The 17492-nt window shown below is 40.8% G+C and overlaps 1 protein-coding gene across 2 annotated transcripts in view; it reads right to left on the bottom strand.

Moving 5' to 3' along the window:
• The window catches only part of arhgdig (Rho GDP dissociation inhibitor (GDI) gamma), a 64389-nt gene extending 48491 nt beyond the window's left edge, over nt 1-15898 (bottom strand). Inside the window, exon 1 of one of the 2 annotated variants that reach the window (XM_036589624.1) lies at nt 15844-15898. Coding sequence is in view for 1 of the 2 variants with exons in the window: in XM_036589623.1 (XP_036445516.1) it covers nt 42-114 (73 nt within the window). In the remaining variant the exon portion in view is untranslated. Of the gene's footprint in view, nt 1-41; nt 389-15843 lie in introns of those variants that run through there. The other variant, XM_036589623.1, reaches the window with a different exon arrangement.
• Nucleotides 15899-17492: the final 1594 nt, after the last annotated feature.

Raw genomic sequence — 17492 nt, 5'->3', positions numbered from 1 at the left:
CTTTGAGTTAAGAAGGGTGAAGGAAGAAATGTAAACCTGACCTCTGTAGCAAACTGTCAGCCAGAGCAGCTCAAGAAACTGCCCCCCAAACTCGCACACGTCCAAGCCCAGCATCTCGCCCCACAGGTCTTTACCGACGACCGATGGACCAAAATCAGCGTCCGGCACGGAAAAAAGTGACCACGCACAAAATAAACGGCTAAAAACCGTGGAGGACTCAGATCAGCATCCCTCAGAGCGGAGAGACAGAGGAGCCCCCCGGTTTGGGTGGGGAACAGAGAGAGAGAGAGAGAGTGTAAATGCAGACGAGACGCGTGTGTAATCCGTGCAGGACCGGCTCTCTCTCTCTCTCCCTCTCTTTCTCTCTCTCACTCTCTTTCTCTCTCTCCCCCTCTCTCTCTCTCTCTTTCTCCCTCTCTCTATGCTCTGCAGACACTATCGATTCAGCAGCATCACCACCACACACGCCTCGAGCAACCACATCACTCATTACACTGCGATGATCTCATCCTCTCTCTCTCCTTCTCTCTCCCTGCCTCTCTCTCCCTCACTCCCCCCTCTCCCTTTCTCCCTCTCTTTCACTCCGTCTTCCTCTAACTCCCCCTCACTCTCTCCCTCTCTCACTCCCTTTCTCTCTCTCCTTCTCTCACTCCTATTCTCCCTCTCTCTCCCCTTCTCTCTTCCTCTTACTCCACCTTTCTCTCTCCCTTACTCCCTCTCTTTCCCTCTCTCTCTCCCCGACATTCTTTATTCGCTCCTCCGCTCCGCCCTGCCTGCACATCTCTATTCTCCAGACACTCGTTACGCTGCTCCCTTTTTCTCTCCTTTATCACAATTTCCTTCTTTTCATCTCTCTCTCTCTCTCTCTCTTCAGCTTGCTTCATTGTCTCTTCTTTCTCTCTCTCTACTCGTCTCTCTTCATGTCCGCATTTTCCCCCTTTTTCTGTCTCTGCAGTTTTCTGTTTGGGTTCCTCTCTCTCTCTCTCTCTCTCTCTCTCTCTCTCTCCCCTCTATCATTTTAACATCTCTGGGTGTCCACAACTCTCTCCTTTCCCTTCGTCTCTCTCTCTCTCTCTCTTTACTCTAGTTCTCGTCTTTGTGTCTGCAGTTTCTTTTTGTTTTCTCTCTCTCACTCTCTGATCTCCCCCTTTCATTTGAATCACCTCTCTTCATCCTTACAACTTCTCTCTCTCCTCTTTCGCTCTATCACTTTTTTCATGTCTCCCTCATTCATTTTTATCACCTATTTGCATGTCTGATCCTTTTCCTTCTCTCTCTTCGTCTTTCTCTTCTCCCTGTCTGGATCTCCTTTTCATCTTAATACTTTTTTTTTGCATGTCTGTGACTTTCTTTCTCTTTTCTTTCTCTCTCTCTCTCTGTACTCATCTCTTTCTCCATGTCTGCGGTTTCCTCTTTGGAATCTCTCTCTCTCTCTCAACCTGGCTCTTTTATTTTTATTACGTCTGCAGCTCTGTCGTCCTTCTTTCTCACTCATCTTTCTATATATCTGGGGTCTCTCTCTCTCTTCTGTCTCTCTGGATCTCCCTCTTTCATTTTCAACACTTCTTTGCCTCTCTGTCCTTCTCTCCCTCTTCTTTCTCTTCCTCTGCAGTGTTCTCGTTTGGAGTCTCTCTCTTTCTTGCTGTCTCGGATCTCCCTCTTTTACCTCCTCTCTCTCTCTCTCTCTCTCTCTCTCTCTCTCTCGTAGTCTTCTTCTCTAGCGTCTGTGCTCCGCTCCCTCCATTTGTCATCCGTCACTCAGGGTTATCAGCCTGTCCTGACTACCGTGGTTGCCATGGAAATACCCATCCCTCCCAGCTATATGACTCTGTTAGAGCTGGACGATATGTGGTCTATACTGAAACAGCGGCAGGGTGTTTATCGCTGTTGTCGGAAGAAAATCTCGCATCTCCATTTTTGACGTTTTTCAGTTTTTGACTTAATTTGAAAAAGCCTGTTACCCTTTACATTGTGCGTAAATTTCATAATGAATGGACTAAAAGAAACGACCCAAAATGACTTGGAAAAAAGTCTGGTTCCATTGACTTACATTAAAAGTACAGTAGGTTTTTTCCCTCTCCTGTAAAGTTACCATTTTGGGGATACGAGGTTTTCTTCCGACAGCAGCGAAATATATTAAACAGAATGTTCTGAAAGACTCTCGCTTTCTTTTTGGTGAAGCGTTCTTTCAAAAGGTGAGTTTCAGATCGTCATGGTTTGTTACACTCTAAAAACAGAAGTGTTAAAGAACAACACCTTCTGTCTCTAACTAGACACGGCGGTGTGTTCAGCTGGAGGCGACACGTTCTGCGATACTTTTAACACAGAATGCGTTAAATCAGAAAACAATACGACACAACAACTGTTAAAACAGGTAACAAAAGTAAGCGTGTTGCTCATTTAACACAGGGCTCGTTCTCCTTTGGAGAGGGAATTGAGTTCTTTGAGTGTTCACGGTTCTATATAGAAACATTTTCTTTACTCAAGAACCCGTGAAGAACCATCTTTTTAAAAGAAACTTTACACGGCGAGAACAAAACGATGTATTAAAAAATACAAGCTGCTAATCTGGTTCTTCAAGGGTTCTTTAGTAAAGAAAACTGTGCTATATACAAGCGTGAACACTCAAAGAACCCTCTGCATGATTAAAGGGTTCTTTGCATCCTGAAAGCGTTTTTCAGATGATGGAGAATGTGTTGTAGATGGTTCTATATAGAACGCTTTTTGAAAAGGGCTCTATATAGCACCAAAAAGGGCTCGGCTATTGTTACAAGCCAAAGAACTCCTTTTTTGGTACTATACAGAACCCTTTTTTGCTGAGAGTGTAGTTATCTAGTTGAGCAATTGAATGTGTTGCATGCAACTGTTCTTGCTTTGTGTAACTGCAGAGTTGCATAAACTTTTATGTTGCATGCAACTCACAACAGGCTTCACTGTGTAAAACCAGCCTAAGATGATCAGGCCAGACTCTGATGTTTACACCTCTGTGCTTCACAGAACCCTTAATGCAGCCTGGCTGGACTTTAGGTTCCTTCATAAATGACCACATGATAACGAACAAAATGATATTTGTTTCAGGGTAAAAAGTTGTGTATTTATTAAAAACGTGATATCTGACAATCAGGTTTTCCCCTCGTTTCTTAAGTGCTTGTACAAATTATTGACCAAATCTAAATTGCTGGAGTTTTTTGCACATTATTCTGTACTTGAAATTTGAAAACTGTGCAGCAGTACTGCATACCTAAGCAACAGAACCCGAGAGGGAGTGTGTTATTGCGAAATAACATCACAGCTGTGATTTTATTCCTGATAACACACTCCTCGAGTGTTCTGTTGCTTTTATACAACAGTTAAATAAATAAAGTAATAAATTAATAAACTGGTCCGTGAACGCAGCGTTTAATATGTTTTAATGTTCACAGTTTCTTCACCAAATTATAGTTCCTTAACAAGCAGCTTGTTGCTACGTCAGAGTAACGAGCTCCGCCCACTCGCTGCACAGCCAGCAGTTTGTTCTCCAGCTCCTTACACTAAATTCCCAAACTGTCATCACCACTGAGCAGCTTTTCAGTCGGCAGCTGAGACAGAAGAACAGCTAAACAACCTGGAATCAGCCAGAAATGAACCCAATACCATTCGCCAAACATGTAGTCTGATCTTCAGAGTCTGACCAAATCAGATTGAGCCATAAAACTGCCACAATATCAAGTTCAGCTCAGTTTTGTCAGTTTTTGCCAGATCAGTATTAATGTTGTTTTGTTCCAGCCAGTCTGTAAAGCATCTTTTCTGGCTGATTCCAGGTTGTTTAGCTGTTCTTCTGTCACAGCTGCCGACTGAAAAGCTGCTCAGTGGTGACGACAGTTTGGGAGTTTAGTGTCGTCTCATCTTCAGAGTCTGACCAAATCGGCTGTCGGTCAAATGTGATCTTAAAAGTGTCCATTTTCTGTTTGTGGCAAAGTAAGAAGTAAAAACGTTCAAATGGCTTGAGCGTCTCCTACAGCTGTCAAAGTACTATTGGTAAGCTCAGGCTGTACTAGTGGAACATATAGTGATAGATATAGATATGAATACACCTTTAAAATGTTCCTCAGGGCAAACATGCTCTGACATACTTGGCATTCACGGGCCTCAACTTTCACATTCCATCAGACCTGCACGTACCTGCACAGCAGCAGTTAAAATTTGGTGAACAATCACCTTTGCACACCCCCACCCCCACTCCCCCCATGCCTAACACAGTCGATCAGCCGAGACATGTTTGGGTTGCTGCCTTAGTTCTGCACTGGAGCTTGAGTAGCTAACAAGTACTAGAAGTTTATAGCCGCTAGGTTAGCATTGTGCAAACTGCCCTGTCATCACACGCTGCCTGAACTGGCCTGCATGAGTTATTACATAATCTTGAATAGACTTGGATTTCGGGAGTTAGCACAATGCTACTCTTGGGGGTTATAGGCTGCCTTTGCTTGTTAGCTACAGCCCAGATAGCAGACAGTTTCGGGCCGATTCTGGCTTGTGTTGGTTGACTGGAGGTAGATGTTGGGCATGCGGGCCAGAATAGGGTCAGATCCTGGGCAGCTTCATCCCATTTTGCCTCGTGTCTACATTTGTGGGACAATTCCGGCGTGAATGTTGTGGACCAACAATGTAGTTGGGTCCAGACTGGGGCCAGATTTGGGCCACATCCTTTAGTTCTTCTCACTTTACAGTGCGTGGACCAGATCTGGGCCGAGGACCCAGCCATATACTGGGCCAGAACAAACCAAGGATGTGGCCCACAAGTGGCCCAGACAAATTTTGCTAACTGGGAATTAGACAGTTTATAGCCGCTGGGTTAGCCTTGCGCAAACTGCCCTGCCATCACACAGTGCCTGAAACGGCCTGCGTGCTTTCAAACTGAGTTGTTAAGTAATCCTAAATAGACAGGGAGTTAGCACAATGCTCGTGTTGTGGGTTACGTGCTGCCTTCGCTTGTTAGCCTCGTTGCTCCGAAACCAAAGAAGCAAACTTCAGACACCAAACATATTTTGGAGGCAATGACTTAACAAGCATTATCGTGCCCAAATTCTTTAAATAAGTTAATATTTACATAACATTATTGCATTCCACACATATATCTTCAGTACATCAAAGTGAAATTCATTTTACAAAATCTAAAAATGTCAAGTGGTCCAACCATACCCAGTCAGCGAGCATATATCGGTCCACTGGCTTGATAAAGTCGGCACCCTACTGCTGGTCCACCCTCGGACCACCCAGATTACTGTCCTGCATACAAGCTCTAACTAGATTTTAATCTCATCAAACAGATTTTAAATGCACAGAAATGTTTATTTTAGAAAATAAACATAGACAAATATTATAAACAACTGAGAGAGAAAAAAATAATGACCAGGCCTGATCTAAAATGATTTTATAGAAAATGTTGTTGCTGACCCTGTGCTGATTAAAATTATTTACTGAACTAATTTACGAAATATAACTAAAGAAAGGAAGGAAGAAAAATAAGTAAACTGGACTGTGAGTGGAAAATGAGTGAGGATAAGTGGAATTTTGTCTAATACTCTGCTTAAACACTGGTGGACCACCCAGAAAATGCTGAGCCAAATGCCAGTGGGCCACCAACTTTGCTATCAGTGGGCCAACAGTGGTCCACTGTCCTCTTGCTATCAGGATATGTGCAGATTAACAATTAACAAAGCTAATCTAGTCTCATAAATTAATTTGAAACAAAACAGTCTGACATGATCTCATGTTTGAAACCTTTAAAATCGTGCTGAAAAAGGATTTGGTCCATAATGATTTTCTCAAATGTGACATGGCACAACTGGCAACAGAGGACTTTTATTCTGACATGCTTGTAAGAAAGAGTGGGCAGCATACAGCACCATAAAGAAGACACCAAGTGACCTTCATGGTGCAATGCCAAGGTCAGCAGCCCTTTCGTAAATGTTGAAGAGATGGTCATTTCTGGGTTGTGGTTAGTCAATAAACATTTTTTTAACCCCTTAAAGGGCTGGGGACCAAAGCTTTATTACACACCTCTATAACCTAAGAATAGCTCAGCCAGTTTGCATTGAAGTCCCTGTAGTAACTGAATAATAAGCCTGTATGTAATAAGCCTGGGATTTTTAGGGGTTAAATGATCACTTATGGCTGATCGATTATGTATGTGGTCAGGGGGGGGGAACTGTAGGACTCAGTAAGTATTCGCTGGGCTGGACAGCACGATTAGAACGTTACTCTGACAGGTACAGGCAGGTAGTGCTGCTCACTGGAATGTAACAGGATGTTTCTACGAGTTCTGCAGATCTAACACGCCAGTTTAGAGCGGCAGAGAAGAGTTAGAGCTGCGTTTCCATGGTGTGATGTGCATCTGAGGACAGTGTAGATCACAATAAACGAGGGTGTGGGACTCGTTCAACAGGTCACTGGATAGGTCTCGAAATGCGGAAATAATTGGGATCATATATCATAACAAAACGTATCCTTTCTGAAACGGCAGATTCACATGAGAAGGAAACGCTCAACGCTAACATACAGTCATATGCAGGTTTGAACACTTATGCTCAAGTTGCATGCACATGTTCTAAGCTGCTTATCCTCCTAGGTCACTTTGCTGAATTCAACACACTGGAAAACTGATAACTATAAAACTACATAAAATCATAAAACTACATAAAGTCATAGGTTTATTTGATCCATCTGCACATGTGGACACCTTACTGTGTATATTGCACTTTCTGTACCCCCTACTGTGCATCTCACACATCTGGACACTCCACACCTGGACACTTTTTTTCAGTACCAATATATGCACATGTTTATTCAGTATTATATGCTGTTATTGCACTGCCTTTTTCATCCCAGGTTATTGATCTTATTGCAGATTTCTGTATATTTCTATTTGTATATATGCCTGTAGATGTTTTTTTTGTATTTATTCTTCTTTTTATATTGTTTCACCCTTATTATTATTGTCCTGTGTTGTGTGACTGCTACTGGCTGTCACACTTTCCACATTTTGTTTTATTTTTAAATATATACATTTTTCACAATGTTAAATATATAGTATATAAACAGTAAATATACAGTGATATAAAAGTAAAGTGTATAAGTATATAAAAATAAATATACAATAAAGAAACATTAAAATATGCAGACGTATGCTCTGTGTAGGACATGTTTTTTTTCTATTCATCATGAAATGTTCACATAATGTTAAAAAGGGCAGCTCAAATTTTAAACTTTCACCATCGTTAGCTTGCCGCTAACATAACACTGAAAACTGCATAGAGAGGCTAGCAGAAATTAGCATTGCTGCAGTGGCGATTTCTATTATAATCAAATAAAAAGTCAAACAAACATGTTATATTGCCCGTTTTTTCAAGATCGTTGGCGTGATTTGCTGTGGCGGTTTCTCACAGAGTCGGAGAGTCAATACAACTCAGTTATAACTGTGATTTCTCACTTTACTGATCATATAACAGCACAGGCACGGTGGTGCAGTGGGTAGCGCTGTCGCCTCACAGCAAGAATGGCCTGGGTTCGATTCCCAGCCGGGTGACCAGGGTCATTTCTGTGTGGAGTTTGCCTGTTCTCCCCGTGTCTGCGTGGGTTTCCTCCGGGTACTCCGGTTTCCTCCCACAGTCCAAAGACATGCAGTCAGGCTGATTGGACATGCTGAATTACCCCTAGGTGTGAGTGAGTGTGTGTGTGACTGTGTATGTCTGTCTGCCCTGCAATGGACTGGCGACCTGTCCAGGGTGTATCCTGTCTTCCGCTCAATAACAGCTGGGATAGGCTCCAGCACCCCACCGCGACCCAGAAGGATAAGCGGTTTAGATGATGTATGTATGTATAACAGCACATAATCATGGTTTTCTGGGATTCCACCATCTGACCCAACCGCGACTCACCAAATGACCATTTTTTCAATATCTGTGAAAGGGCTACTGACCTGGGCATTGCACTTGAGTTCTTTGGTGGGGCGATATGCTGCCCACTCTTTCTTACAAGCATGTCAGAATAAAAGTCCTTTGTTGTCAGTTGTGTCATATTGTTCAACGTTATGATTTTTAAGGTAAATTAAATTACTCTTAAAGCGGTAATGATCCTGTAGGCTGCATCCATTTGTTTTATATATGTTGTTCCAAGATTTATCATAGTACTGAACATGTGCACTCTTGGTGGCGCCACTACACCCTGAAAAATGGTTCTTCAAGGGTTCTTTGGTAAAGGCAATTTAAAAATAAAGGGTTCTTTGGCCAATGCCATTGAAGAACCACACCCGCCAGATGGTCCCCATTTTTCCTTCATTCCTATGTGTTGTGAGTTAGGTTGGAGGCCCTGAGGACCAGGCTGGGAAACGCTGCCCTAAGAAACCTTTAAATGGAGGGTTCTTTAGAAAATCATTTGAGATTTGTGAGTGTGAAGAACACTTTTAAAGAACATCATGTGAAGCTTCAACTGGTGCAGAACTTTTACATTATGTGAAGTCTTTAAAAGGTTCTTCATCCTCACAAATCTCTTTTCTTTACAGAACCAAAACTGTTTTTTTTGAAGGCACCACTTAAACGGTTCTTCGCTCTGATGGAAAGCCTGTTGCAGATGGTTCTACATAGCATCAAAAGGGGTTCCGCTCTTGTTGCAAGTCATAGAATCTTTTTTAGGCACTATAAAGAGCCTGTTTTTGCTAAGAGCGCAGCAGTTTGATATCAGCGAGCGTGTTCAACTGAGAGACTCGTTTCCTCCGCTGACTGGAAACTGTTGCACAAACAGGATGTGAGATGCGGCTGCTGTTTGAAGCTCACCGCAGAGCAGCTTTGGGGGTCCGGCGCTCATGCTAACACAGCTAGCATTACAGGCTCTATGTACCAGCATGGTGCTAAACTGATGTAAACCAGGGACTCACCAGGGCTGCACAACGTACAACCCCACACAGCAATTATATTGATATATATTGTGAATTTCAGCTAAATTCATTATAGAAGTGTGATTTTAGACGTGCTGAGGCCTTTAAAAGTGTAAAAAAACAGAAAAATTATTCAGAGCACAGTTTTGAAATTGTGCACACTTGCATAAAATAAATAAGCTTTTCTAGAATTTCTTTTTTCCTTATTAATATTAATATTTCTTAATATATAACCTTATTGAAAAGAGTACTGTAAAGTGAAGTTCAGCAAATAAACAGCAGATTTTGTAAAAGAAGACCTGTTAACTTATTTTCACTTCAAAATCAACTTTTTTTAAATAAAAGAGTCTCATGCAGTACATAAATATTGTTTTTAAAGACATCATTCATTTCCCACTCCATACAGTCCATATATGGAAATTAAACTGATGCATACACATAGTTCAGCCCCACCCATTAACACGGCAGTAATTTCAGCCTAGACTGCTTTTTGAATGAGGCCCAGCCAATCGGAACAGAGCTCATTTACATTTACCACTCTTAAAGGCACAGTAAAATTAATGTGTTACTGTTTAACTGTAAGGGATAGGGAAAGACAAATTACATGTTTTGCTGATGTAAGTTAAAATAAGTTTCCAGATCCTCTACAAACTTACATATTTAAATTTTAATGCACCATTTCTATTTATTGGCTGAACATATTGGAAAAAAAAAAATATTTAATTAAAAAAATATCAAATGCGCCATAGCTTTTGCACATTTCCAATGTGTTACAATTCAGCAGATAAACAGCAATTGTGCACTAAAGTGTGCAGAAGTGTGTTCTCTGAGGATGTGTTAACTTATTCTCACTTCAGCAACAATGTGAAATGTGACCAGGGGCGCCAAAACTTTTGCATGCGACGATAACGAGATTTAATTTCTAGTGGAACAGCTTTTTAGTGGTGGTCGAACAATTTGATTATGATCCCTAATCGTGATGCTACATTTATACCATATCGGCCACTCTGAAGTCCACTGCACGGCTGTATTCAATAGTCTGGGCTAAATCTGAGGTTTTCTAAGTGTGAATAAGTGAACACGTCCTCTACAGAGACACTCTGCTGCACATTTTAATGCACAATTATAGTTCATTCGCTCAGTTTAACATATTGGAAATTGTGGCCTGTACAAAAGTTATAGTACAATTTATATTTGACTTGTTTTCCAATGTTAAACTCTTTAAAATGAGCAGAAAAATGCCATATTTACGTGTGTCTCAGTAGAGGACGTGTTAACTTATCTTCACTTAGAAAATCAACCAAAACATGTCATTTGAGCAGGGCTTTTGAGTGCCCTTGCTCTGCCACTTGAGCCTTTTCCCCGCTGAAAGAGACCCTGCCCTGAGAACGTCCTGGGACGGAAGTGAAAGAGCCGCCTCGATCAATAGACAGAGGTCCTGTTTATCGAGAGCTGCCAGTAATGTACACGACTTCCTCCTCAGAATCTGTCAGGCATTGTCGCAGCCTTGGCTGACGGACGCCGTGTGGGAACTACAGTGTGTTTCGGAGGGGAAGGGGTGGGGGCGCGTCTCAGAAACGCTTGTTTGTTTGTGTAGACAGAGACAGATATGGACTGTTTAGACACCCAAACACAATAACATCGTCAGCCTGTGTCTGACAGGGCTGTCACGATTACTCGATTAAAAAAAATATACTGATTCAAATGTATCTGCAGTGATTAGCCGACAATTTGAACACTGATAATGCTGATATTTTAAATCAAGCTTATTTTTTTTTAAAACTAAGCTTGATATCTATATGGGTCATTCTACAGAAAACGTCCATTTTTGTGTCCCTAGCATTTACAGACATTTTACACTTGAAAACTTGTTAGGGTTATAATTTATTTATATTTTAAACTAAAACAATAAGTCATTTTAACAATTACACCCTCTTGAGCCTCAATTCATACTGAATTCCAAGCACCACTGAAGAGCTCGTCCTCACAGTCATGTGTGAAGGCCGAGGCCATATTTTTGAGGTAAAAAACATGTTTTTCTGCTATTTTAACTACAATAATTTATACATGACTATGAAATATATGATTTAATGACGTAAAGAAAACAAATGCCAAATAAATATTATAAAATATATAATAAAAGTCTTGGTCCCCAGGAGTCATGTCACTGGTGTTACTGCGTAACAAAAAATCTCTTATTTTGAAATAAAAGTCACACTGATGACATCACTCAACCTCCTTTTACCTGTTTTCTGAGGATCTATGAAGAAAAGCCCATGGTGAGTCCACTGTGTCTTTCAGTTATCAGAGATTTTCTCATTTAGCTCATGATTTCATATGAAGCTTTTAGCTGAAGTCACTGGTGTGACTGACTTTATTCTTAAGTTGTGAAAAAATAGAATACAAATGGATTAAATTCCATATTTTAGTGGAGATTCCATGATTGACAACATGTGGTTTGATGCTCTGTAGCAGCCATTTAGTAAAATGCATTGTTCATTAAAAATGTCTCTGGTGTTCCCTTTATTATGTGTAACACCAATGAGGATCGGTAACACCAGTGACTCCTATGGATAGATAGATAGTGGACGTTTCTGTAGAATGACCCATATAAACATTGCTAAAGTTTCAAAACATATCATTTACTCTCCAGCCGATAAAGTCCATATATGGAAAATGAGCAAAAACAACCTGATTTGAACTGTTTTTGTGATGTCAAACCCACACATTTACACATACCCGCCTATTCAGCCTACTGCACTTTAGCTCCGCCCACATTGAAGTTATAAGAAGTGTTTCAGCCTGGACTGCTTTTGGAATGAGGCACAGGCAATCAGAACAGAGCTCATTTACATATATCAGTCTAAAAGGCACAGTAACAAAAACAGCCTGGAATAAATAGAGGTTGGAAAATGGTCATGTAGAAATAAATTATGATAAATATATTATGAATTATATAAATTATTGATTATATAAATTATGATAAATTGTTATTATATATGGTGCATAAAACCACACCAATGTTATAAGTGGACTTTTTAAAGGCTATTCATGTTTTTTTATTGTTTGGCCCCAATTAATCATGAAAACAAGCAATTACTTGATTATATATTATGTGAATATACATCACCTGCTTACTAATGTAATCAACAGACCTTCCACAGGCCTTTCGTCTACTCCGCATTGCGTTAATAAGCCGTGACATCTGTCGTCCACCTCACTCATCAACATCAAGCTCGGAGGCATCGCAAAAAAAAATAAATCTTTGGTTTTACAGCCCTCTAAACCAAGTCGCGGTTAAATGAGGCTTCATAAAACGCCCATTATTTCTGGATCCTCTTGAGGCTTCGGCAGGAGAGTGATAGATTCTCTTATATTGCTGATGGAGGCATATCACTTTGGTCATAAACGCCTTTACTGCACAAGCGCCCAGCGATTTCACTCACAGGGTGGGTCGCCACATACAATACCGCAAAACTGGCCTATTGAAATTACATCATATCATATCCTACACAGACTGCAATACACTGCAATACAGTCCACTGCTGCCTTTTCAAGTGATGTGGACAATTAAACATGAAAAAAATGTCTCTGTGGTGGGAAAACAAGGAAATATCCAGCCTAAAGTCAGTTAAGATCACTCAAATTAACTGTGAAAGGGCCCATAGTCGACATTTTCGCTCACACTTTATTATTTTTCCCACATTTTTGTGTGTTTATGAACCAAAACACTGTTCCCATCCTCTCTTTATCCCTTCGTCTTGCCCTTGGGGCTGATGTATGCAAATGAGCTCTGTTCTGATTGGCTATGGTTCTTTCAAACAGCAGTCCGGACTGAAACACTCCTTATAACTTCAGATTGCATGGGGCTAAAATGTTGTGCTGGCTGAAAAGGCGGATATGTTGTATGTAAATGTGCTGGGTTTTTGTGACATCACAAAAAACCAGAACAGGGGATCATAAACATATTAAAGAGCCCATATCTTACATTTTCCTTTGAAGTCCACATGACATTAGTGCAGTATAGTGCCACCCTTAGAATGAAACAGGCTGTTTTTTGCTACACTGCTATATGTAAATGAGCTGTATTCTGATTGGCTGCCCTGTATTGTGCCTGACTCAAACAGCAATCTGGGATCCTTAATCCTTATTAGTTCAGTATGGCTGAATAGGTGGAATAAATGGAACTATGTAAATGTGTCAGTTTTGTGACATCACAAAAGAAAATTTTAATTGGGCTGTTTGCGATGCAGTTTCTACATATTGCTGCTGTCAGAACAAAACCTCATATCTCCAAAACGGTAACTTTACAGGAGAAGGAAAAAACATACTCTACTTTTAATGTAAGTCAATGGAACCAGACTTTTTTCCCAAGTCATTCTGGACTGTTTCCTTTGGTCCAATCATCTTGAAATTTACACATGAAGTAAAAGGGCTGCAACAATTTTCAAACTGTGTCAAAAACTGAAAAATGGAAAAAATTGACATACAAGGTTTTGTTCTGACAGCAGCGATACGGACTTATTCCTAGTGAACATATTAAAAAAAATGTTAATGTAACATATTTTATTCATGTTGAGCCATTTTAATAATGTAAATTTAAAGCAACCTTTAAGCAGCTTTTTTTTTTATCAGTGCAGACCATTTCAAAACTTTCAAATCGAAAAAGTGAGGAAAGTGGGATTTTCCATGACATGGGCACTTTAAGATAAGGCGCATCTTCACCCACTTATTTTTGCTGTATCGAAAAATGTATTGAATCATATTGTATCATATTGTACTGAATCAAATTCCTAATTAGAAAACAACTAGTTTTCAATGATATGAGCCCTTTAAATGAGCAGTGCTGTGCACAACTGAGCTGTACGGCTTATAAACCCAGAGGTCACGAGCTCAGAGTCAACACTAACATCTAAAAACGATGCATCCTCTTCTAGCATGATATTCATTTTGAAATGCGGATGCAGACGAATAAAGTGCTCCGATGCAAGATGACTTAGACAACTACTAGGAAAGCGGAGAGGCCTGCACAGCATCAACTTCAGAGGAAGAGAAAGAGGAAGAGGAAGAGAACATTTCAAACACAAATACTAACCGTCGGCCGTGTGCAATGCACTGAACTGACTTGATTTAAGTGTCCACATCAGCTATAACATTAAGTCCACCTCCTTGTTTCTATGCTCATTGTCCATTTTATCAGCTCCACTGACCATATAGGAGCACTTTGTAGTTCTACAGTTACAGACTGTAGTCCATCTGTTTCTCTGATACTTTGTTACCCTGTTCTTCAGTGGTCAGGACCCCCATGGACCCTCACAGAGCAGGTACTATTTGGGTGGTGGATCATTCTCAGCACCGCAGTAACTCTGTCGTGGTGGTGGTGTGTTAGTGTGTGTTGCGCTGGTCTGAGTGGATCAGACACAGCAGTGCTGCTGGAGTTTTTAAACACCTCAGTGTCGCTGCTGGACTGAGAATAGTCCACCAACCAAAAATATCCAGCCAACAGCGTCCTGTGACCACTGATGAAGGACTAGAGGATGACCAACACAAACTGTGCAGCAGCAGATGAGCTATCGTCTCTGACTTTACATCTACAAGGTGGACCGACAAGGTAGGAGTGTCTAATAGAGTGGACAGTGAGTGGACACAGTATTTAAAAACTCCAGCAGCACTGCTGTGTCTGATCCACTCAGACCAGCGCAACACACACTAACACACCACCACCACGTCAGTGTTACTGCAGTGCTGAGAATGACCCACCACCCAAATAGTACCTGCTCTGTGAGGGTCCATGGGGGTCCTGACCACCGAAGAACAGGGTGATAAAGTATGCAGAGAAACAGATGGACTACAGTCTATAGAACTATAGAACTACAAAGTGCTCCTATATGGTCAGTGAAACTGATAAAGCTGATTTTTTGGGTGTCTACTCATTCTTTCGTCTGCATTAAAGGGCAAGCCGTAAAAAGAGGAAATTTATGTGGAGTAGAGGCCAATCAGTCAGACGTGCACAGCAAGAAGAGGATCTACTTTCAACAGCATTAAGAGGATGTGGTTAGCTGTGGCATTAAGCACCCTGGTTAGTAATAACGAATACTGCAAAATGGACAAGCATATTGTTTCATTATCATTATAAATGACTGGCAGTGCAAACATTCCTAGATATGAACTACAGTTAACCTCTCAGGAGTTTTGTAATCCACTGCGATTCAGTCTAATATTAAAAAAGCCACTTAATAACTTATTACTGCAACTCGTTTACAGTTCTGATCAGATATGACTCATCTGAACTCAGTGCAGTCAGGAAAATGAGCTTCTTCAAGTGTTTCTCAGTAAAGAGATTTAGAACCATGAATTCTACACTCTTGAAAAAGACGGTTCTTCAAGGGTTCTTTAGTCTTAATGTCCTTTTAAAGACATTGGTTCTATATATTGAACCATGAACACTCAAAGAACATTTTGTATGATGAAACGGTTCTTCAGATTGATGGGGAATGTGTTGTATATGGTTCTATAAGGAACCTTTTTGAAAGAAGTCCTATATAGCAGCAAAAAGCGTTTTGCCCTTCCTATGATGTCAGCAGAAGAACCCTTTTTGTGCTATATGGAAACATTTTCAAAAGGTTCTGTACAGAACCATATACAACACATCCTCCATCAATCTGAAGAACCTTTTTTTACCATGCAAAGAACAATTTAATCATGCAAATGTTTCTACTATCGTTCTCTTCATTAAAGAACCCTTGAAGAAACTTTTTGGGAGTGTAGATTAGAGAAGTTACTTCAAATTACTAAGTTTTGCACTGAATAAACTCTTGAAAGCTTTTCTAAACTCCACTATTTTCCGTCCCGGATAAGTTTCCTTTTACTCATTAAAAAACAACTAACAATGTTGGTGAATTTAACAGCAAAACGACAAAAAAGTCTCTCACCTTTTCGTCCTGTTCAGACTTGTTGCTCCGGGTCTCCGTCAAATAGCAGAGCGAATGGTGCGCAGTAGTTTTTTCCCACCCGCATTCGGACAAGCCCCGCCTCTTGCGTGCTGTGATTGGCTGTCTAGAGCGATAGCGAAGCTACGTGAGTTCAGAGCCATGGCTCTGCGAGAGTTCAAACTTCTAGCCAATCAGAGCAGGCAGTAGGCGGGGCTTGTACGAATACAGGCGGGGAAAAAACACGGCCGCTGAACTCACACGCACGTCATGAATTCGCAGCGTTTTATTTAAAATTATTTCTTTAACCGTATCTGGATATTTATATATCCCGTAAATATACATATCTTGGAAAATGTGGAGCAAATAAATGCAGATAAATGTAAATTTGTGTTTTCAACTGTTTGATTTCTGAAAGGCTCTATTGCTGTGCTGCTGCCACCTAGTGGACAGATCGAGAGTAGCGTCTCTCAGGTTTTTCTATTAGCTCTGCTTTTCTCACTTGCAAACCAAGCCACTTATGAAATATATTAAGATATATAGATTTCCTTATGCCCCACTTATAGTTGTCACATATGGACATTTATGTGACATTTATGCCCACTTATTTGAAATTGGCCATTTTCAAATATGGGACATATATTTCAGTCATATATCAGCATATACATACATACGTAACATATATTATATCATTATTCATGTTATTCCTACATGGATGGCATATGCTACTCATATATGCTAACTGCATGTTGTATAAGGTTTTTAATGCATGTATGTTGCTGGTTCATTTTGATTTCGGTGTTTGTATCAGACTGATAGTATATTTGTGATATATACACCGATCGGGCATAACATGATGACCACCTCCTTGTTTCTGTGCTCATTGTCCATTTTATCAGCTCCACTTACTATATAGGTGCACTTTGTAGTTCTACAGTTACAGACTGTAGTCCATCTGTTTCTCTGATACTTTGTTAGCCCCCTTTTACCCTGTTCTTCAGTGGTCAGGACCCCCATGGACCCTCACAGAGCAGGTACTATTTGGGTGGTGGATCATTCTCAGCACTGCAGTAACACTGACGTGGTGGTGGTGTGTTAGTGTGTGTTGTGCTGGTCTGAGTGGATCAGACACAGCAGTGCTGCTGAAGTTTTTAAACACCTCAGTGTCACTGCTGGACTGAGAATAGTCCACCAACCAAAAATATCCAGCCAGCAGCGTCCTGTGGGCAGCGTCCTGTGACCACTGATGAAGGACTAGAGGATGACCGACACAAACTGTGCAGCAGCAGATGAGCTATCGTTTCTGACTTTACATCTACAAGGTGGACCGACAAGGTAGGAGTGTCTAATAGAGTGGACAGTGAGTGGACACAGTGTTTAAAAACACTGTGTCCACTCCATGGGCTCCTTCTATGGACTCTGAGCTTTAGTTCCTTCCATACATTTTCAATTGGATTCAGGTCAGGTGATTGGCTGGGCCATTCTAGCAGCTTTATTTTCTTTCTCCTTGGCTGTGTGTTTGGGATCATTGTCTTGCTGAAATGTCCACCCTTGTTTCATCTTCATCATCCTGGTAGATGGCAGCAGATTTTTATCATAGAGAATGTTTCGCTACATTTGTCCATTCATCCTTCCTTCAATTATACGAAGCG

The sequence above is a fragment of the Colossoma macropomum genome, unplaced genomic scaffold (assembly GCF_904425465.1).
Source record: "Colossoma macropomum unplaced genomic scaffold, Colossoma_macropomum, whole genome shotgun sequence".
NCBI lineage: Eukaryota > Metazoa > Chordata > Actinopteri > Characiformes > Serrasalmidae > Colossoma > Colossoma macropomum.
The sequence above is the reverse complement of the archived record's forward strand: the minus strand, read 5'-3'. Positions and strand labels throughout refer to the sequence as shown.